The sequence below is a fragment of the Pleurodeles waltl genome, chromosome 7, assembly GCF_031143425.1.
Source record: "Pleurodeles waltl isolate 20211129_DDA chromosome 7, aPleWal1.hap1.20221129, whole genome shotgun sequence".
Classification (NCBI taxonomy): domain Eukaryota; kingdom Metazoa; phylum Chordata; class Amphibia; order Caudata; family Salamandridae; genus Pleurodeles; species Pleurodeles waltl.
Genome location: NC_090446.1, coordinates 809807921 through 809831657, shown reverse-complemented (window position 1 = coordinate 809831657; position 23737 = coordinate 809807921). Strand labels below are relative to the sequence as shown.

The following is a 23737-nucleotide window of genomic DNA, read 5'->3' as shown; positions in this document are numbered from 1 at the left end:
GGTTACCCAAGGAAAGGCAGTCCAGAAGGAGACCGTGTGGGGAAAAGCGTCAGAGCAGCAATGGGCAGAGAGCTGAAACCAGCTGAGAAGAAAACGAGCGAAAATACGCTCAAAATGCCAGTCCCAGCGCGAGTTCCGTCAAACAGGTACTTCAGGAATGCGTAAAATGATCGGAATCCGCGCGCGTCTACAACGGCCGAAAACGACCGTTGAAAGACGCGCTGCTTAGAGAAATGAAGACGCGCGTCTAGGCAGAATACACGCTCGTATGCCATTAAACATTCTAAATAACAGAAATAAAGTCAGAATAATGCACTTAGTACAACCATAATATTAAGTGAAGAAAAATAACGGAGATACTTATCTTGACAGAAAAGAGGGCTTGTTGCTCGCAGTTAAGATATTAATACTGGTGTTCGATATCCTATTGGCTGTCAGCTAGGATGTCATTGTTGTAGTTCGTTTTTCACTGGGTACTGTAGTTTTTTACTTGGCTGCTATTCAAAATTAAAGCAAGAAAAGACTGCATAATATGAGCCTCCGGTCTTGTAATAAAATCTGGGGCAGCATCGTTCTAGGCTGAGTGACATACAACAGCACATCATCTGCATCTAATGAAATCTTTTCTGCATCTTCCCTGTCCTTGTGTACATGAAAGCCCGAAATAGTCGGATGCATACGTACTGCACAAGCCAGGGGGTCAATCGTGACGGCGAACAGCAGGTGTGAGAGAGGACATCCCTGACGCGTGCCCCTCACAATGGAAAACTCAGCTGACTGCTACTTGTTCACTCAAACCCCTACCAATGGCTCCGTATACAATAATATGATCGTATAAATTAGAATTATGGAAAAGTCCCTCTAAAACAATATGGTGAACAAAAGTAAAGTCTTTGTTGATCCACTGGATTCCTTATTTATAGAGGCTTATTTACAGACGCTTCTGTGTTATTGTTGCAGACTTATCTTTGATGTTTGGCTGATACTTCTATGTCATCATCTTGGATTTATCAAAGATGTTACCAACTTTGGAATTATCTTGCTCACAATAAATAAGAAATTTTGAGGATCAGGCTGACGCCTCTGTGTCGCTGCTACGGACTTCATTACTGACGTTTGGCCGATACTTCTATGGCATTGTTACGGACTCATTATTAATGTTATTAACATTGGAATTATTTTGCTCGCTATAAATAAGGAATCCAGTGGATCAACAAAGACTTTACTTTTGTTCACCATATTGTTTTAGAGGGACTTTTCCATAATTCTAATTTATACACTTGTCATTTCGGAGGATCAGGGTCCAATGTCCTCCGGTTAAGTCCCCACTCACTATTTAGTCATATTATTTAGGCAATCCATACAGGGAGCTAGTGCTCTGGACCCTCTCCCCTTATTGGAGTTTCGCTTTGTATACAATAATATGATCCACTCCCTGAATTTTGGTCTAATGCTGAATTTTTCTAGCATTTTCATCTCAAATGGCCGGTGAATCGTGTCAACCGCTTTGTGTGCATCCAGAGCTTGCAAAAAGTGGGGTTCCTCGCACTTCCTAATGGCATCTATCCAGGCATGAAGCCTACAGAGATATAGCCTTGTAGACCTCTTGGGCATGAAGTCCATCTGGTCTTGATGTATAGAGGATGATATAACTGCGACTACGTGAGAAGCAAGTACCCGCAAGGGAAGGCATTTGTGAATGGGTGTCTTGGGGGGGGGGAGGTGGGTTAAGAGGCTTGGGGGGGGTGGGGTAGGGAAGGGGAGTGTCTGTACGTGTGTGCCTGTGTATTTAAATGTGGCAATGGTGATGCATGTGGACAGGGGTGGGGGGTGTGCATGGGTGAATGTTTAAGGGGTGTGTGAATGAGTGCATGCAGGTGTGGGTGCATGTATGTATGTATAAGATCATTAGGAAGCATTGGCATTTACTTTTGGAAATACCTAATATTTGTAATTGTATCTCGAAAAAACCTCAGATAATCTATCGAAGGGGTAGAACCCTTAGGGATCACTTGTGCCCTAGTGATATTGCTACGAATCATCTACGTGGCTACCTATGGGCCCACTAGGTTTCTTTATATGTCATGAGTGCAACATCTGTAGCTTGGGTATTGATAAGATCAAAAAGTTTTGTTACAATTCTCGTAAAAGCTATGAAATCAAACAGTTCATCAACTTTAAAACGAGATATGCTGTTTACATTGTAGGATGTGGATGTGGTAAAATCTATATTGGCAGCACTATAAGGCCTCTCAAACTCCGTATACAAGAACATGTCCGTGCAATTAAGAATAAAGACATTAGATATCCTCTGTCACTGCATATGTTGGAACAACATACAGATGACAATAAGATCTGGTTTCATGGGTTTGATACGGTACCATCAAACAAAAGAGGGGGTGACAGAGAATTGACCCTGCGGCGCAGAGAAGCAGCATGGATATGCCGCCTACGCGCCGCGAGTATGGGCCACAATACAGATGAAGAATTCCATTATTTCCTTTAAATAGGCATAGTTTGTCAGTTCTTTGTTCTCTTTTTTCCTGTTGGCTAAATTCTATTTAGAATTTCACAATGTTAGGGTTTTTTGAATTGGATACTCACCCTCAATTGATGGTGGTCCATAATTGTCATATAACCTATATACATTTAGTATAGCTGACACCAGTTCAAAATGGCCGACGCCTTTATCCAATATGGCGAATATTTCAATGACACTATGGTCGCTATAGTGATGGGTATGTTTCCTGTGTTCTATTCATCACAGATTATCTTTCTCTTCTTACCTTGTAGGGCTTTATTAAAATCTTTTTCAAACCCCAACAATGTTTTATCAATATTCTTCCTTGTTTTTGTCACCTTCTATGTTGGTGATTACATCTTTTTAAGATGGCTGACACTCCATTTTAAAATGATCAGTTTTTCGTGGCTCTTCCTATGTTAGGTTATTATAACATGGCATAGTTTGTAAGCTTTACACTTTAGGGCTTTATTTTAAGATTGTCTTAGGCTCCGTTGGTTCTCAATATAGTTGACACCAGTTCAAAATGGCAGACGTATTTATGCGATATGAAGAGTAATTTTGCTATAGCAATTTATATGCCTCTTGGGTCCTGTTTTGTATAGAGTATCAGTTTCTTTTTACTTTTTAGGGCTTTATCAAAATTCCTGTTAAGCCCGTATAATGCTATATGGATCCTATACATCTGTTTATAGAATGGATGACACCATTCAAAAATGGCCGCTCTGTTTACCTAAGATGGCGACTATTCTCATTACAGAACGGTCGCCATAGCAATGAGTATGCCACCTGTGTCAAATAATCTTGTTACCAAGATTGCTAGGGTTTAAAAGCAGATGTCAAGCTGGGCTCGGTTTACTTTCTTTGCCGACCGGGACGGACATGGTTGATCCCTTACTTTATGGGGTAAGCAGCTGCTAATTGATTGCAATTTCACGTGCTTCACGGACCTTTCAGGCAGTATTATCGATGACTAGGCATTTAAATTTAAATATACCGCAAATGCCTTATCTTTGTAAATGTCATCCTGTGGAATGCTGTTTTGTATTATGTTTATTAATTCCCTCTCCCATTGGGATTGTTTTGTACAGATAACAGGAATTAATAGCATATTAGTATATGTGGGGTGTTTGAATTTATAAATATATGTTTTTGTCTAAGCACTTGTAGGTTTGTGGGGTTATGGTTTATGAGTTGTGTTTTTTTGTAAAATAGAAATAGCTATACTTATTTATTTATTCATATAAGCTTTGGTTATTATCTTTAGAGCGTAATTTCTCGTGTCTTTTTGAAATTATATCATGGGTTCTTTTGGTGGTCTTTCTTTGTGGCATTTTTGGTCATTTAGGTAGGGCTATTTGTTTATGGAGTTTGTTGACTTCTTTTAAATTCTCCATCTTTTGAAAAATTGTAAAATATTAAATTTATGTGTGGGTAGTCTTGGCTGGTACTCGTTTTTCAATCCGTGGGATATTACATAGTGTTGTCATTCTTTTTAGTAATAATAGGTTAGACATTTAATTCCAATAATATGGAAAGACAATCAATTTAAAGACCATGCAAATATAAAGTATGACGTGTTTGATATCATATTTGTTTTTTTTACATATAAAAAAAATATTTTTTCTTTTCAATAAATATATTGTTAAAAATCAGAGAATGATGGCAATATTATAAAAATCTTTAGAATATGTAGACTATATCCTTTTTTCTTTTTTAAACTGGTGTTTTGTATTTAGTTTTTTATATTTTGTCTTTGTAAATATTAGCAATATGTGTCATGTGGTATATCAATATATATGTCTCTATTGATTATATGTGTGAATAACATTCCTGGTAGCATGTGTCCCTTGTCTCTTATGATTAGGAGTTCTTTTTGATCATAAGTATGTGCATTAGAGGTGATTTTTTGTATGTTCTTGTAATTTTTTTTGTTGTTTAACTATTTTTGAATTTACTGTGTCTTATCTGTCCTGGTGTGATATATACATTCTTTTTGTGTTACATTTCAGCCCTGAAGAAGTCCTTTAGTGTAGGACGAAACGCGTTGGCTGATTGCTCGTTTGTTCAAGAAAAAGCAATAATAAAAAATGAAGATGTTTAAAAGACAACGTTGGGTTACTGGACTTTACTGACTTTGCGCAGTGGTGCACTATCCATATCTTTTTGTATGTATTTATGTATATAGTTGAAGGAAGGGGATAGGGGATGGTGAGTGTATGCGTGCATGTGATGTGTATGGGTATGTATGCTGCCGTTTCCCGAGTTGGAATAACTTCGGCGGTGAAACCTCCAGCCCGGAAGGCCGCAGTAAAGCATCGGGATGGAGGTGGAGGTTAGGGGGGTGGTTTGGCAGTGGCCAAACTGCTGCGGTCGTAATATGGCGGTCTGCACCTCCAGCCCCGTGGCGGTGAGACCGCCACAGCGGCCCTGGCGGTCCATGGACTGCCAGGGTCACAATGAAGGCCTCAGTCTCCAGCTCTCTCTCTCTCTCTCTACTCGGTTGGGTCCTTATTACCAGCCACAGAAGGAATTGATCAGACAACCCTCTCGCTAAGTATTCTGCCTCATCAATCACTGCCATTTTGCCTGCAGGAGCTAGGATGTAGTCCAGTCTAGAAAAGGTTGTATGAACCCCAGAAAAGTATAATAATTGTGTGTACCCCAGTTGACGACGTCTCCATAAATCTTGAGGCCTGACCATATCAGTCAGTGGGGTTCTCTGCGGCAAGGCTACTGTGTGGTATGATTGATCGTGCTCAGGGTTAATAACATCATTAAAGTCTCCCTCCACAAGATGAAGGGGCGAGTTTTATTCCAGAAGTACTTCTGTCACTTTAGCATACGTCTTCTGCTGGAGCCGTGGTGGGGCACAGACACTCACCAGTGTCATCTCCTTTCTACTCCATCACCTTTGGACCGCTACAAAAGTTCTAGTTTGGTCTCTTCATATTTTAATGATCTGGAACTGGGTGGGGGGTCTCTTGATTAGGCTCGCCACCCCTCTGGATGAGGTGGTGAATCTTGCGTGTGCTAGTACAGAGTATGTCCCCCTGACAATAAAGCTGCAGTAAGGACCCCCGAGATGGGTTTCATGAAAAAAGACTATGTCAGGCTTGCACCTTTTAATATACTCTATTACCAACCCTCGCTTGACTTTATCACCCAGTCCATTTACATTGCAGGACAGAATATATATCTATTGTTCTCCTCCGTCTAGGACGCACATCTTTAATCTATGTAGCGTGTCTGCCCCCTCCCCAGCTCATGTGTCCTGCTTTGCCTCGGTTCTATTACATGGTGTTTGTCACATGTTTGCTGTCTCCATACCTCTAGGCCTAAGGTAACCATCCAACCTGTGAATTCCCATCACCCCCCACTGTTTCCTGCGGATGTTACCGCCCCCTACTGAAGAACTGGTCCACAGAGAGTTCAGAGAGGTCTGTAATTCCACCCTACCCATGCAAAATACCCCAAATAGTAACTCAAAACCGCAATAATAAGTTGTTCAATGTTAAGCGCTGCTGTTATGGTTGCTACGTCCCAGAACCAAGCAGATGTTGCGGGGGGAGCTAGGATTTCAAACTTTAGTGCCCCAAAGTCAGTCTGTAGACGGCCAGTGGAGTTGACCCCTTTTAAGTTATTTCTTGAGGAGTCTTGATCTGTCTCCCCCTCCTCAAGTCTAATTACGGCTGACGCCAAGGGATGTGGCGAATCCAGGGTCCTGACTCTTACGAGTCAGGGCATATCCTCACTCCCTGTCATTAAATGGCAGGTCGCCTCGCTTCTCTTCTCCTTGTGGTTGTCCAAGCCTCTTTATCCGAGTCGGAGGATTGCATGATTGGCTCCAGCTCGGAACTTGCTTTTAGGCGTCTGGAGGCCTGAGCTGCCTTATTTTGGAGTGGCCACTGTGACTCAGAGTAATCATCTCTTCCACTAGCCTATTTTCCTTCGCACCTCACTACTATTGAATCTCAGTCTCTCTTCGAGTCATGTCCAGGCCTCTTCAGCAGTTTGGAAAAAAAACGACTGGGGGGATGGGGTACCGCACCACTCCGGTCACTGTCCCCCGATCCTCCTGAACATGGGCCAGAAGCGCACCAGCCGAGCCTGCCCCTGTAGGCCTCCGATCTCTGGCCTTCAAGACCCCCAGCACAGGCCAGGGCTTAGGGCCCGGGGAAGTCTGCTCATCTACCCTGCTGGCCTTCAGCTCTCAAGTGTCCCAGGGGCACACCACCTGGGGATCGCTGTCCTGACCTACCATTCCTCCAGTCTCCAAGGCCCAGATGTGGGTTTGGGTCTAGGGACACGCTGGCAGGGACCCGCACATTCATCTTGTGCAACCCTAAGCATAGAGTCTCACAGAGCTGGCTCGCAGTGAAGCGCACACCAGCAGGGGCTTGCACTTGTCCCTGCTGGCCTCAGCTAACACAGGCCCTTGCCAATGAAGACTGCCTACTCACCACGCCTTCCACCATCTCTGGTCTTCCCTCAGTCAACAGGTCACCGTACGGGACCGCCCAGGACACAGACGGGCCCCTGCACTGTATGCCACTGCAGCCTCCACCTCAGTTTACTACTACCTCTGGCTGCCACAATGCACTCCACTATCGGTAGGCTGCCTCCCCCACCTCTCGGTAAGTCGTTCTCACGCTCGCTGCATGTTCCACCATCGCATCTATTCATCGGGCCCGGGTGTTGTCTCTTCAAACATTACTTTCGGTGCCCTGTGCGGTTTGATTCCACACGGGGTACGACTCTCACCACCACTCACAGATAGCATTATGCAGAATGTATTCAGGGCCCGTATGGAGCTCGTTATTGAGTGCCCGTCCTTTCTGTTATCGTGGCCACGCCCCCTTATAGGTTCACTGTTAAACTTAGTCACCATAAAGTGCATCCAAATTGCCACTCTGGACTAAATTAGCTTTAAACTGGAGTTTGAAATGACAGAAGAGAACAAATGCCCAGATAAGAGGTTAAACACGGACATAAGGCTTGAGGGTGGTTTAGCAGGCTACATTGCACCACCACCATATGAGGTTGCGTAAATGAAGCCTAGGTAAACTTGGACAGGTTACTTCGTCAACGGTGACGGATATTCCATCCTCTGAAAACTAAATCCCATAGAATATAATGGGATTTAGATTTCAGGGGACGAGATATCCGTCATTGTTGTGGCGAAGTAACGCATCTATCAATATGTAAATCAGGACCTTAATCTTTCATGATTGACAAACCATTGCCAGGTCAAAGCCTGGTCAATTATTTCACAGATGGAGCACTAGTGCCCCTTTATACGCTTCACATATTGACTGGTTCGATATACAACTGAAGACCAAGAAAAGCACTGTATTTTCCTAAAAATAGTCCCTCAGGTTACAAACAATAAGACATCTATTTTACAAAAAAGAAAGCATTTTAATCTGCTACAGAAAATGTGTCATGACAAAAAAATGACTAATGTAGAGTGTGCTTACCTTGATGCCACCGCCCACCCTGGCAATCCAAATCGTTCATAGTCTCCTCCATAGATATCTCGGACGAGCTTGTCAGCATGGGTACTTTCTCCAGCAGAAGCCATTTCAAGAGCCTCCTCAAAACTTTCACATCCAGTAAGCAAACTAACCAAGCCTAGAAACGTTCCTCCACCGAGGCTAAGACAGGAGGAGAAGATAATTTAGCTACCTTAATGTCTGGTTCTAATACACACAGCAATGTTTTCTTAAAAAAATGATCAGAATGAAGTGGCACATTATAAAAGTCTAATCCTAAAACTACATATCGAGGCTAACTTTATAAAATCACACGTAATCAACTCTGGGGAAATATTAAACCAATTTAAAATTTGCTTAGAATGCTTTATTCTTTTTAACCATAGATATTTTAACAAGATTTGACTGTATTATAACCCCCAACTACCAAGCGGGGGTCTCTTGAAGCTGACTGTATCACTATCTAACCAAACATTCATGTGTTTACTTTCTGCCTGAAAACTTGGAGCAAGGGATATCTCTATATTTACAGAACAAAGACATTCCAAAGAACTTATCTGTAAGAACTACCAGCGCAAGATATAAAATTAATTCAAAGATATTTTAATATACAGCGTAAGAACGTAAGGAACCATCTTGGAAACATGATAATGAGGAGTTATCATTTAGATAGTATACTAAAAATATGGACTTCACAAGCTACTTTCCCAAATGAACTGAACGGGCGTTTAGATCATATGAAGCACTCCAGATCGAAATAAGATGCAATGCCTCCATCTGCATTCAGAATTTGAGCAAACACGCATGAATTCTTACCAAAAAATAGTCTATTACATATAAAGTACACTTTTGCAGCCGCGCTAACTGAAAAATAAAATACAGTACAGACTATAGCAGCATCTGAGTTCCACAGTAAGGATTGATGTTGCTACCACTTAATCCCAACTGTTGGCTTTCTTCTGGATTAGGAAGCACACCTCCTCTGCTCCAGACATGAGCCACACACAAAATCGGACACACACCTGCAACTACGCTCAAATCTAGCATTCCATTTGTGTTTTTTCTTGCCTTCCACAGATATGAGAGCGTGTAAGCACGTGTTCACCCACTCAACGTCTACATTTCAGGGTTATCTTCAATGAGAATAAAGTAATAAGGGGAATGAAAAGATGGAAGAGAGAAAATTGTGCAGGACACAAAAAAAGAGATTTCACAACAGAAACCAAAAACTATACACTACAAATGATGGACGGAAATAAAGAATCTACATTTGGTGGAGAGACGCAGTAGGTAAAGCAGGTAGTACAGATTAAGTGAAAGACCGAATACATAGGGGAAGAGACAGTCCATAGCAGGAGAGGCAAAAGAAAGGGTCCAGGTTTGTATATCACATTATTGACCGTACACATATATTGGGACCAGAATTTTGACTCCCAATATACCTTAGTAAAAGTATGGATTTGTTATTATTGACTCCACCACAATATTTCAGGTGCCTATATTATAGTCCCAACATTTTTGTAGTTTGATATTTCGACCACAATAATGTGGCAGATCGCTCTCATAATAGTCGTTAAAAAGAGCCGGGTCACATCAGAGGTAGAGAAAGGAAGAAAAACGTTCCACAAGTACAAATTGCTTACAACATGGATATGTAAAATAAGTTCACAAACTTACAGAATAGAGAAAATAAGGTTACATCAGACGGATGTATAGAGAGGTCAAACAATTTGAGTTAAAAAGAGGGCTCACAGCAGGTAGGGCGTTCACAACTTGCACGGAAAAAAGTGCACAAAAAAAAGCAGCATTATTCAATAGGAATGTTGTTCCAGCAAGTACAGGTAAAGTAGGGTCACAATGGCAGGGTGACAGAAAAGTGTTGTGGGACTACAATCTGTAGCAGTGGTTCTTAACCTGCGGTCTGAGGACCCTTAAGGGGCCGCAAGGCCTATCCAAGGGGGTTGTGACTGTTTCACAAAAGTAAATAGTATTAAAAATAAAATATTAAATTTATAGAGTAAATACAAATAAAGAAGCAAAATTAAAAATGTTTAAACTTTTTCTATATTTTTGATTGTGAAACAAACAAATATTTTAATATTTGAGCATTTGTATGGTGTCTACTTGTTTCTTTATTTTTGGGTAATTATTTTAAGGATCAAATCATAGAAATTGTGGAGGCCGGTGGTCCCTGGCTTCCAATAATGACTTGGTTGGGGGTTCCAGCATTTATGTAATGATTCAGTGGAGTACAAAGAAGTCAAAAGTTTAAGAACCGCTGATCTACACTTCAGAAGAAGGTGTCTTCACATGAGGAAGTAGAAGAAAAATAGAAGAAAAAATATGGTCTGCAAGCATCCAGTAAGCAGAAGAAAACATCAGATGCAGTAAAAAAGTTAAAAAAGTTAACAACCAACCCAAAGAGAGATTAAAGAATTTGGGAGCAATAGGTGGACTATAAAAGGGAGGAAAAATGAGGGTTTTTCAGCAGCCCCTCAGCGTGTTTCTCGTGCCCGCTCACCCAGGAGGGTGGGCATCTCCTTCGCCCCAGGCACCTCATGACCTGCCACAGTCAGCCCTGCTGCCCTCAGTGAGGAGGCTACTGACCTCCTGAGATCCCTCATTGTTGGACAGTCAACCATTCGGAATGCCATCCAGGGTGTCGAAAGGCATTTGCAACAAACAAATGCATACCTGGAGGGCATTCACTCTGGCATGGCAGCCCAACGGAGAGCATTTCAGGCTCTGGCCACAGCACTAATGGGAGCCATTGTCCCCGTCTCTAGCCTCCCCCCTCCAACTTTCTCTACCCGGTCCCAATCCCCTCAACATCAGCCTATCCCAAGCACACCTTCAGACCAGCATGCACCCAAATCACCACACAAAAGTGGCTCAGGCAAACATAAGCACCACACTTCATCTCACAGGCACTCACACAAGCACCATGCCCAAGCAAACACACCAACATACACTGCCTTCACTGTACCCCTCCTCCTAATCGTCCAACTTCCTCCCAGTATCATCTCCACTCACACCTGCATGCACTACATCCTCATCCACCACCCTGCATGCCCATTACAACACACACCTCATTGGCAGTCACCACCCCCACAACCATGCACACGTCCCCTGTGTCCTCTCCAAGTGTGTCTGTGACCCCTCCTCCCAAAGTACACAAACGCAAGCACCCACCCACCCAACAGGCATCCACCTTACAACAGCATCCAGCCCATGCACCTTCACCCAAACTCGGCAGACAGACACCTTCTACAACCACTCCCTCTTCCTCCACTCCCAAACCCTCTCCATCTTCCCGTCCCAGTGTGTCTAAAAAACTTTTCCTGCAAACGTTAACGTCTTCCCTACCCCCCTCCGGCAAGGGTGTCCAGATCCCAGGCCAGCACCTCAGCCACCAAGTTAGCGTCCGCTGTGGTACATGCAACTCCCAGATGATCAAAGGGGGCACCCGTCAGGCCAGGCAGTATGCCACGACCCCTGCAAAGGACCAACCCATTCCGCCACCTGCCAAGGTGAAGAAGGGGCCAGCATGCAGCACGGCCAAGGAGCACGACCCACCCAGCAAGGCCTCCTCCAAAACTCCAGCTGCCAGTGCCAAGGTCCCAGCAGCATCTGCCAAGGTGAGGAAGGGGCAGAAAAGCCAAGGCAAGGCACTTCAGGCCTCGGAGGCTCCAGGTGAGGGCCTGCTACCACCATCAGAACAGGCAGCCCCGCCACCTGTACCATGGGAAGCACCGCCGCGAGCATGGCCACCTGCCCCGCCGCTGCCACAACAACTGTCAGCAGCAGCACCCCCAGTGGGCAGCCATCTGAGGCTGGAGGAGACGGGCTGGTGCCTCCCTCCACCACTACCAGCGCCTGCACCACGGACAGCACCGCCAGCATCCCCACTGCAGGCACCGCCGCAAGCACCGCCACCTGCCACAACAACTGTCAGCAGCAGCAACCCACCGACTTGAGAGACTGTGGCTTTGCACTCCACAGGAGATCGCTGTGGGCATGGAGCCCCCTCGAGGAGCAGTGGTGTAGTACCATCTTCCAGATGAGGTGCCCCACCCCTTCCCCGTCCCCCTGAGGTGCCTGTGTGCTTTCGACCTGATGACCCTGCAGTGTTCTCTCCGTATTGAGGCAGGAGTCAAGTGTGGGCTTGGCCCATGATTTTTGGGCCAGTGGGCCACGGACATTTGCAAAGGATAGTGTACGGCATTCCGTACATATTGTAAATATTTGTATACACTGTTTTTCTAGTCGATAAGTATATCTGCCTATTTCTAAAATATCACTGATTTAACAAAATTCCTTTTGTCCTTGCGTTCTTCCAGGGGGTAACGGGGTGTAAATGTAATGTTGAGGCATGTGTTTGTGTGTATGGTGTTGTGGGAGGGAGTGGGGGTGTTGCGTGTGTGTGTCACTCTCTCCCCCACCATCCCTTGTGTGCTAGGTGCGGTACTCACTGTGGTCTTCGTAGCCGCCACCTCCTTTGATATTTGATTTGAGGAGGTAGACCAGCATCGGCAGGACCTGCACCTCGGGCTCCATGGCGTCCTGGTTCTTCGTTGATTGTCGAAAGGTGAGGGGTTTCCCTTCCAAAGACTGTTTCCGCTGTGCTTTTGATGGCGTTGGTACTGTCCTGGAAAAGCTGGCGGATTGGCGGGTTGTAATAGTGTGGGTGGTACATTGTCTTCCGCCTGTCTGTTGGCAGTGACCGCCGCGGTGTTTGTTGCAACCACCGTGACGGTCAGAGTGTTAAAGTCGCTGTCTGTGTTGGTGGTTTCCACCGTGATCCCATTTTTGTTTACCACCGGCCTATTGGCGGTATTACCGCCCCTTTAACACCGACTGCCAGGGTTGTAATGAGGGCCTAAGTCTTCACCAAGACAGATGAGACTATAGGAACGAGGTCTTCCTCAACACAAGCGTCATTATCAAAGGGACTGCACGGGTTTTGGTGCAAGGTTGGAAATTGGCTCTGGCAAAAGGTGCACTCAGGAGGCACAGAAGGTCTGAAGAAGGACTCACCAGTGGTAATCCGACTAGAGGCCTCTGTGGATCCCTGGGGCCTGAGGACATACCAAAGAGAGCTGGAAGAGTGCCAAAAATGTGCAACATGGCCTCTTGAAAGACCTCAATCAGGTGTGATATTACTGGTGGACCCTGAAGATCTGAATGTCTTGGGATCAGTCAAGCATATTGGTTCCTCAGTTTGGGACTGCAAGAGAGGCTGGCAGGCACCATTACCTGCTTGCAGCTTCTCCCATTGGTAGTGGCAGGAATGGGACATACCTCGCTTGGCTTTCATGAGCTTCCACTTCAATTTGGAGAATAACAAAGCCCTGTTATGGGAATGGCCTCAAGAGCTGAACAGGTCACCGCTCTGAGCTTAGAGCAGGAGTGGGACTTCCAAGACTACTTTCAGCGTTCAGTGACATTCAGCATTGCTTGGTATTTCCAGATCGCCTTGGCCTCATAAGGGTACACTCCTCACAGGACTACCAAGCACATCTCGTGGGATCTGTCAGACTTTTTCTTTGCCCCTATAAGACTTAAACCCAGTGGTTTTAGGGAGGGCCATATTTGTGCACAGGGTAGCACTTATATGCAGCTCTAGCATTACTCATAGGGCAGAACACATCTACTGCAGAGCTGCATTGAGCCAACTACAGGCACACAGAAGCACTGCGGTTTAAACATGTGGATCCAGTCTAGCAGCTGGGAGTATTCTACAGATGAGGACTCTGTGTTTAGAAGTATCGATCAGAACATAGAAATTGCTTAGAAAGGAGTCCTCAGAAGTCATGAACTGCTGGTACTGGCAACCATAACTCACATGGTGAAAATGACAAAATGTTTTTTTGTGGGATTCTGGAAGATAGTTTATAGATAATTGTACTTTTCAAGATTGATTTACTATATTAAGAAGGACATAAATCATCTAAAGTGAACCAAAATTCCACTAGTGTACAAAGGTAGATTTGAGCTGGGGCCTGGGCCAGTATTGTGTATAGCATGAATATGAGAGTTCTAAATTCCACTAAACATTCACTCCATTAATCAAGTGTACAAAGTCCAAGGCAGTTGTTAAGAGAATAAACAACACAGTTACTGAATAGTAGTACGTCTTGAGGCATGGACTTACTCAATAAGAGGACAAGATATGGGGGAATAAAGGCAAACTCCCTTTTAAGCTGGAGAGAACACAAACAGAAACAAGTTGAATTAATGAAAACTCGGCAACAGGGACAGGCCAAAGAATTAGCTCTTTATTTGCCAGTTGTAGGACACAGCTATCTGCTGTCAGCTGTCTGAGTCAGCAACATGCCTTAGATAATCAGGAACAAAGGCAACGCTGAGTTTAGAAAAAAAAACTAATCCAGTCTTACATCGTTAATGCACGAAGCATTATGTTTCAGCTACATTTGATTATTAGGAACAGGAAGAGACAAACTTTTGTAACAAAGTATTCTTTTGTATACAGGGGGACGATTTATGCTTTCGCTTTTACTCATGGGGAAAATGGACACCAAGAGTGATTATTGGGGATTATAAAAATTGGTCAATTATATTACATAAACTGCACTTTGCATAAATCAGCAGATTATTTTCCACATGTGCTTCCAAACAATAAAACGCGACAAAATCCGGCTTAGCACGCACATTTCTCTTCACGCTAAGACTACTGGAAAGGCGTGTGGGTGTTAAAATGATAGCACAGGTGGATTTGACAAAATGGCTCACAGTCTGTTGATATCCGGTTGTGGTCACTTTTTTTTGTCAAACGGGCCTTCTGGAGGAGAAGCTAGTGAACTCAATTGGTAATTAACTAATAAATAGGTACAGCCAGTAATGGCGAACTGAAAATAGAAAGAGGGTGGCACAGATATTCCCAGAAGGCGAAGCATATAAATAGCTCATTTAGGGGCCCATCAAGGGTAGTCCTGGAGACCCTTGCAACCTCTGGCTCAGAGATAACAAAGGCATGAATATAAAGAAAAGAAGCATCACCAGTGCCAATGGCTTCAGCTCTTGCATAATGAGTTTCCAAGCATCCCCAGCACATCATGAGGTGCAGAGTTGTTTGAAGTGTAATAGAGGGTCTAGGAGTAAGGAAACAACCCCAATCTTGGTAATTTTAAACAGGTGGGATAGGGTGTGTTTTTTATTAAAATAAAAAAAAAACGGACTGACCTCAATTCCCAGAAAGGGAAAATAATTGACAAGTGATATTAAACGCGCTGAAAGTGACAAGGAAAACAATAATTTTCTCTTCAAGGGGAGAAGCAAGAGAACAGAAACCGAATTTGTGTTTGACCTCATGCTGCGTATTTAGCCACATGGAATTTTCTCACGGCTCAGGCGCTTTGGTTATAAAGTACCCAGACAGCAAGGTTTGGGTTGGTGGAAGTTTCATGTTGAAAGTATGCCACTGGGATCTGCTCCCTTGTAGCAATCTCGTGTATGGTGTCTGTATCTGCACACAGTTCAGGACAAGTAAGGTAAAGGATGGGCAGAAACTTTTCTAACAAAGTAGAAAGCAGCTGCACCCTAAGGACGTGTGCACACTCACACGAACACACGCATGCACGCGTCCGAGCAAAATGGTTTGTGGATTGAACCTTTCTTTCCCTCACTGCTGTTATAGGTCTGGTGTGCAGCTCCGCTGTCTTTGGCTGAGAAAGAAAGGTACTATGGCACCTCAGGCCACTGACAGCTACAGACTAGTTTTAAGTATGGCCTTGTCTCAGGCATTTTTCTGAGTCCGTACAGAGACAATGCAGCAGCAAGCAGCAAAGACATCCGCACAATGATATGGCAGTGGCAGGCTGCAGAGACAAGCCAGTCTCTACAGCCTACCACTTAGCTGTCACTGTACCGAAGAAGGGGAGAGAGGGTTGAATCAGTCTAATGATAAGTGTATAAAGTGTAAGGATTTACACCAGTCAGGCTTCGCTACTTTGTAGTGAATTAAAACTACAAAATAAACTTAAATGCCTGGCTTTTAAAATCATCTGCACCTTCAGTGAGAAATAAATCCTTCCATTTAAAGAGGATTCTCCACAATTAAAGATTGTTAATTTCAGCACTTTCTCCTTCAAAGAGGTTCCAGCCCAGTGGCCATTAAAAATAAAACCACAGATAACCTGCAAGGAAATGAACTACACTCCGTGTGCAATAATCCTATTAAAGGTTTTAGAGAACATGCCATCTGTATGAAATCTTAAAATAAGAATATCTCATACCTTAATAGGTATGAGAAGCATTGTGATGTTCCGGTTTCCTGAGATTATAAATTGTCTTTACTCATCAGGCAGTCAAGCATCTATTTAGTTTGTGACAACTTCAGGAAGTTCATGTGCTAAAGTATTAACCTTTCCAGACTGCAACATGCAATTAAGATAAACCCACAAACATGAACAACCCATATTCCCACCAGTATTCTTACCTTGTTCCAGTAACTCTTTTATAGTGGTCTTTGGAATAAACGGCTAAGACACTGACCCCTGATCCAATGTTCACCACTAACAATGGATATGGATCATCTAGATTAAAAGGCATCTTCTGGCATTTGTCTGGGTCGGATGCATTTTCAAAGTAGTAGCACTCAGCCTGTCCATTAAAACTAACAGAGTCTATATACAGCAAGCCCTTCACAAGGCAGTCCAGCTCATCTAGTTTGTGTAACTGGAGGTTTCCAATCTGTAAAAGAAAGGGGCAGCATTAACCCGGTTGAGGTGCATCAACTAGAACAGCAAATTTAATGTATGGAAAATCATACAATAAAAAGATTCAGGTTACACTTATGTTGATCATCTACTCCTAGCTAGAAATCTCTTCCTCATATTGTTTTTGGATAGTAGAGGTAACCCTGAAGAGGTTACCAAACAAGGGCAACAATTAATGCTTAAAATAAATGAATGAGAGCTGAAGAGGCTTAATAAGGATATGGAATGTAGCCTTTAGATGGTATTGTAGCGATGTAGAGTCCTCATTTACAGCTGCTTTTCAACCAATTGGTGGGATTGTTTTCCTTCTCTTATAAAATAGCTGCCTCCAGCTTATAGGACATTTTCGGATACCATTGGTGCAGTTGGGCTTGGCTGTTCATGGGGGCTGACAGAGGGATCAATGAGGCGTCAGATAAATTGAGTTTCCAACTCTGAGTGATTTGCTGAGCCCAGATATCTGTACTAGAAAGGTCCTTACCCATGCAGCGACACTAAAACCCAAAATGGACCAGATCACTCTGGGGTTAAGACTTGGGGCATAGTCAACATCCAATGCTCTCCTATAAACACGAGAAGATGCTTCCTGAAAGGGAATGAGTAGAGGGGCAAAGTCTCATCTAGAGTACTCTGAGACATACCACAGCTGCATGGATTTAGTCTCTAAATACTTGGTCAGTATGGCAATTGAGCAGTCTGAAGGACCGACTGGCTAAGGTTCAATGGCCTGGAGCGGTCCGTTACTTGCCCAGAAAAAACATGGCACATGACCATGACTCTATCTGAGTTTCATGAATGGCTGGGAAATCCTGGGTTTGTCTAACTGAATATATAGAGTAATGGAATAGACTACTGAATTATTTACCGTGCACCCACAATGGCACCAAGGATGACTAAACAAAGGACCCTACAGGACAACGCTATCTATGATGCTTAAATCTGCCCAGGCCTGCCAGCCTTTCTGAGATGAGCGGGACATGTTAATTTCTTTCCCTGGTACTATTCACTGTTCAGCGACATGTGAAATAGTCCAAACAAGTAATAAAATTCTTTCAAAAGCAAATCTGTCATGTGACTGTCCTGTCCTCATCCCCACTGGGTGTTTTCAAGGGCTGCTATGATTTGACAATCTATTTCGCACTCCTGCAAGTTTGTCAAGGTAATGCTGAGCTTTCATAAACTCTGCTCCATGACTGCTTACTTTTCACAGATGAATAAGATAAGTGAATACATTGCTGCCAAGTCATCCATTCACCTTCAGCTAATTAGATGTAAGCTGCACACGCTAACATTATACCATGTAAAGTGCCCTATGCCAATAAACTACATCTGGTTGTGCGGACAGCACTGGGAATGGGGCTACTAAAGGCATATGTGACTCACTGTACCCCAGCATCACCATCTTTTAAGAAGCAGGTAATAGAAAGTCAGTAATGCATGAGCTAAAATGCAAATAATCAACTAGACACGTCTGAGACATACTGCATAATGAAAACTAAAATGATACCTAATACCTGCTAAAATTAGACACTGACAGACCCTGCGTTTCCATGCTTAGCTCCATTGAGTGATTCCATTCATTCTTACCATATGAAAAGTAAACATACTTAAGAAGTCAGAATCAAGTCACCGACAGCTGGCTTTACAAATGTTCCTGGCCTATAGAATTTCCACAAGCTCAAAGGCACACTGAAATTAATTTACACACTGCTTCAGTAAAGGAAAGATGTTCTAATACTTGCTGCCACTGCGTGTAAGCAATGAGATATTTTGAGGCCAGTTGCCTATTCTGGGACAAGGCAAGGCCTGCTCAGGTCCACCGGCAGGCAGAGAAGGTAAACTGGTGATTAAAGGGATATGGCATGCCCAATAATCTGTATTCGTATAGGAAGTAATATGGTACCTTTGAAAGCAGTGCTGCTGAGTGGAAGGAGATATAGTGGGTGGCATCTCTGCCATTACTTTTAGGGAGATATTTACTCTGATTAGTGCCCACGGTTTATAGTCCAAGATTCCCATGTAAGTTATTAACAACAGTCGCTGCTCTTACATGGAGGGAGGAAGGGTATCAGCAGGAGGGGTGGCGGGGGCTGAATATTAACACCATAAAAAAAATAAAAAAAGATAAACTTACCTGAACGCAGGCCGCGCCACTCCTCTGTCTCTGTTGCAGCCGGCTGCAGGCACAGGCTCCCAGTCTGCCCTGCGGCCAACCCTGACGCTGCTCAGAGAAGCGTCAGGGTTGGCTGGGAGCGCAGGCAGACTGGGAGCATGGCAGGCTCTCTCCATCCCGGCAGCTGGAGAGAGCCCTGTGCGCATGTGTGTTTGGCCGGCCCTGGGTAGCCTGGCAAACACATATGCGCTTTGAGGGGGAGTGTGGGGCACTCCCCCTCGTCACTCCTGTGGCCTCGCCCCTCTAGAAGAAAACAATAATAAACTAAGTTTATTATCAATTTCTTTTAGAGGTTTTGCAGCTGCCGCTGCTGGCGGAGATAGCAACGCTCCCCTGCCGTAACGGAGGAGCAGCCCCTGATTAATAAACTAACCACGCCTGTCAAAGCTATTTTTAGCTAGATTGTTGTTGGGGGCATTTGTAAGGGAACATGCGCGGTTACTGATGGAAAATCGACCAGATCCATACTACAGGTTATTAATGGCAGATAGTTTCAGCCCGATTCATGCAGGTCACATCTTGCCTAATGGAAAAAACAGGCCGATATCTATGTAGCTGCCTAAAGAGCTCAAGAATTAGGACAACAAATTTGTCCATTTGATTCTATTATTAAACAAATATAGAAAACACTTACAGTAAGGAATTCTTCTTCAAATTTATATGCACCACCCCCTGTGGCACACAAAACTGTGTGCAATGTTGAAAAGTTTTTATCTCTCCCCATATGGATAAAAGTAGGCAGGTCCTGGGTTGGGAATCGAATGAAGTGCAAATTTCCAGTTCGCCCAAATAGGGTTAAATCCTTCAATTCAAGGTGCACATCCCGAATACCAGTGGAACCGTAGGCGACATTGGAGGTCAAGTATTTGCGTATACTTTTCAAGCTTTCAACTTCTTCCTGTTCCTCTGCTGCTGTGATGTCAATTGGTTCAAAGTAGGTTAGTTTTACCAAGGTCCCTCCAATGTCCATGCCAAACCATGGAAAGGCTGTGGGAGGAAAGCATGAAAACATTAGTCCTGCAACAATTTTGAGCAGTAAATCAAAATAAATGTCATACACCAATCTACTTCAAAGGGGCAAAGTATACTTTCATTACAAAAATGTTTGAGCATGTTTACACGCCATGTCAGAGAACTAATGAAAAGCATTCACTAGGTACGACGCATTATCCATAGCCGTTCACCTGCAACACTTCCTCACTATAGATATCCCATCGAATCTTTAGAGTGTTTGAGCATTAACTCAAGAACACCCAACCCCTATAGTTTAGAAGCAAAAGGATGTAAAATTTTAATTGCTACTTTAAAATGCTTTTGAAAGAAATGGCTAAACTGGTATATTTATGTTCTACAATTCCATGTGAAAATTTCACGTGAGGAAAACACTACTGTACTTAACTTTTTTGGGGGTAGGAGTACTGTTCTTCTATACATGCCTCCGTATCCTCCTGTTTTTCTGTATTTTCTCCTCTATCATATATTTCCTGTAGAATACCCATTTTTTTAAAGCAGAAAGGCTCACACATCCATATTTTGACAGGAAGAATGCCAGTGTGCTTTATGTTCACCAAAAATATAAACTTTGTGCAGAAATGCATTACCATCAAAAACACATAGATTATATTTTCACCGGTAATATTTTTCATGTTATTTTCACATAAACTCAAGTACAGTAGGGGTTGAAAAATCATAAAAATGTTACTAGACCAGCAGGTCGAGTAACTTAAAATATTCTACTCGACCTAACAGTAATTACTTGACCCATAAACGGATCTCAAATTGTGTGATCCTAGGCAAATAGTTTACAGCGTTGCCTTTTTCTTCATTCTCTCTTATGATTGCACATTCAAATATGGGAGTTCTGCATTTCTGCAGTACAAAAAACTCTCTTTTGTTTGACTAGGTAGACTACGTTTGCTGCACGCATCACAAGAATCTAGCCCACATACCTATCTAGCCCACATAACCTAGGACCTCTTAGTTTACTAACAACATTGCCATCAGGGCAGGAGTGTTTCTCAGTTTGTTTAAACACTCAATTTTAATAAATATATTACTAAACAATGATGTGATAACATAGTGTTATCTATACACAGTAACTTTCCAAGAACTATCTAAAAACCTCTCCGTTAACTTGCAGCTTTACTGATAAAACTCTACAGTGTGTTAACAATCTTTGAAAATTAGGTTTCAGGAAACGTATCCATTGCACATCAACACAAAGTATTCCAATGTGTTTTTATTTTTTTCATCAAACAGAAATATAAAAAAATGCTTTCACAACTACTGAAATATATTTTGAAATGTTTGCTTAGTTGACTAAGTCATTTAAATGTTGTGTGTTAGGAAAAACCGAACACCCTATATCCTTTTATTTTACATTCTAAGCAGCAGGTCACATAGTTCAACTTACAAAGTCCTGGAACTTTGCAGTCAGAAGGAAAATTAGGGGAGGGAGGAGTAACTATTAAAAATAGCCCGACCTGGTCAAATAAGACTTGCCACTGTGAGTGGTCGACCAAGCCCTGTACACTTTCATTCTCATTGGAGCTCAATATTTTAAAGGTAACAATAAACAAGGATTTGCAATGTAATAGGTCTTGCATTTACTGGAGTTGGAGTTATTGGCATTGTAAATGCATAACTGGACTTTTTATGCCACATTCATTGGTCAACCCTGCCGCATATTTTGGTCCTTTCTGCCACATAATTCCAGTGGCCCTGCATATCACTAAAGGGAAAGTAGGCCTTCTGGAATATTTTTTTAAACAAGGCCCTTAAAACACAAACTACTCAAAGGTGCAAAACATATTGTTTGGCAGTTGGTACATGAGACATTGCCGGCGGGGCAAGGAATAAATAATTGTACTTCAAGAATTCGTGCTTACTGGATCACTGTCCCTTTACTGCAGTTTGGGGAGTCAAACAAAACGCCCATGATTTTTCACACGCTTGAAAGGAGCCACCTCACATCATATTAATGATTCTCAGTCAGTCTTGAACCAAACTTTTAGTTATAAAATATTGACCATTTTACAGCATAATCAACTGTGAGCTCTCCTCGAGGTTAGTTTTGTAAATACATGCACACAGCTCACGTTTCATAGACTCAAACGTGTGTAGTTTATCTAGTCAGGGTTCTGCTTCATATTCGCAGCTTGTATCATGTTATAAAAATAAAACTACAAGTCCCAGAATGCAAAGACGAAACAAACTAAATGAGCGAATCACACATCAAACTAGGGAGCTGGACAACTCTATGAATACTACTCCAAGGGCTGGTTTCCAGCTTGTATCACCTTATAAAAACAAAACTACAAGTCCTAGAATGAATATGTGTCTAGCAGAGCAGAGTGCATATAATGTAAAAATGTCAAAATAACTCTGGCGATTAGTGTTCTTTTTGGAGAGAGAACAAACTTTTGTCTAGTGGAAGTCTGGACTCATTACAAGGTCGTGCAGAGGGTTAATGTTCATTCTGGTGAGAGAACGTACTTTAGTCTAGTGGAAGCTTGGACTCATAAGGTATAGCAGAGGGTTAATGTGTCTGCTGCCAAGAATGTGTGCTAGGCAAATCACAAAGTGCATATAATGTAATAATGTCAAAATGTCAAAATAACTGACGATTTATGTTCTTTCTGGAAAAGAACCTACTTTTGTCTAGTGGAAGCCTAGAGTCATCAAAAAGTAGCAAATAGGGTTAATGTGTCTGCTGCAAAGAGCGTGCACTAGGCAAATTACAAAGTGCATGTAATGTACAAATGTTTAAAAAAAACAAAAATGGCAATTTATATTTTTTCTGGAGAGAGAACGTTCTTTTGTCTAGTGGAAGCTTGGAGTCCTCATAAGGTAGCGCACAGGGTTAGTATGGATGCTGCAAGGAACACGTACAAGCAGATCAGAGTGCCTATAAAGTAAAAATGATATCTCCGATCGAGTTTGCGTTGTGACCGTCATGGCAGCCATAAAGCTCAGACAAAAGAAACAAGCATTTACAATGCAACGGGTCTCGCATTTGCTCATGTTAGAGCTGATCGCGTTGTAAACTCCTAACCCGACTTTTCACCTATCGGGCAAAAGTGTATTTATGTACATAACCCGAAAAAGTTAAATTAACTATGTAAAGCGCTCGACTTCTGCCAAGCGAGATCGCGCTCGTAAATTAGAGAAAAAGAAGTCCACGAGCCCGATGGAAAACAGCGAGCCTCGCATGTTTTCTGTACTTGGTCGCTGCGCTCGAGGAGGGCTAGCCACCTGAAAAGGCATGACGTATGCGTGCCTTCAACTAATGAAAGCAAGCAGATTTTATTAGGCAAGCCCACGAACCAATAAAAAACAATGACGTGAAGTTGACAGGGCTCCGAGCCCTTTTCTAAATACAAAAGCGCCTCGCTGCGATACGCATGCGCGAGCGCATGCAACGCAGGCTCGACCCTAAAAAGTAGTTTGCCCATTATGAAGTACATTGGCAATCGTGCAATTATTCCTGTAACAGGGTCGGTGTTCAAGGCAATAACCTAAGCTCCCCAGGACGGGACAAACGTAAAGCATTTACCAATGACATCAAGTGATTTTTGAAAGGCAAGCCCTCAAACAAATGAAAGTGATGGGCATGAGGTGGGCGTGGTTAAAAACCCGCAAAAATGACAACAGGTAAAAGCGCTAGCACACTCGACCTAAAAACTGGGAAGCCAAAACAAACTACACTACAATTTTATGGCACTTAGTAGAAAGGAATATTCCACATATAGTTCTTATAAGACACACCACTCTTGAAAAAAATCTAAACCTACCGGTAGAGAAGAATGGG

The 23737-nt window shown here is 43.0% G+C and overlaps 1 protein-coding gene across 2 annotated transcripts in view; it reads right to left on the bottom strand.

Moving 5' to 3' along the window:
- The window catches only part of PANK3 (pantothenate kinase 3), a 74097-nt gene that overhangs the window by 33673 nt on the left and 16687 nt on the right, over nucleotides 1-23737 (bottom strand). For both annotated transcript variants that reach the window (XM_069199344.1, XM_069199345.1), the window contains exons 2-4: nucleotides 19562-19914; nucleotides 16475-16728; nucleotides 8002-8178 (exon numbers count right to left, since the gene is read on the bottom strand). In XM_069199344.1, the coding sequence (XP_069055445.1) occupies nucleotides 8002-8178; nucleotides 16475-16728; nucleotides 19562-19914 (784 nt within the window). The remainder of the gene's footprint in view (nucleotides 1-8001; nucleotides 8179-16474; nucleotides 16729-19561; nucleotides 19915-23737) is intronic.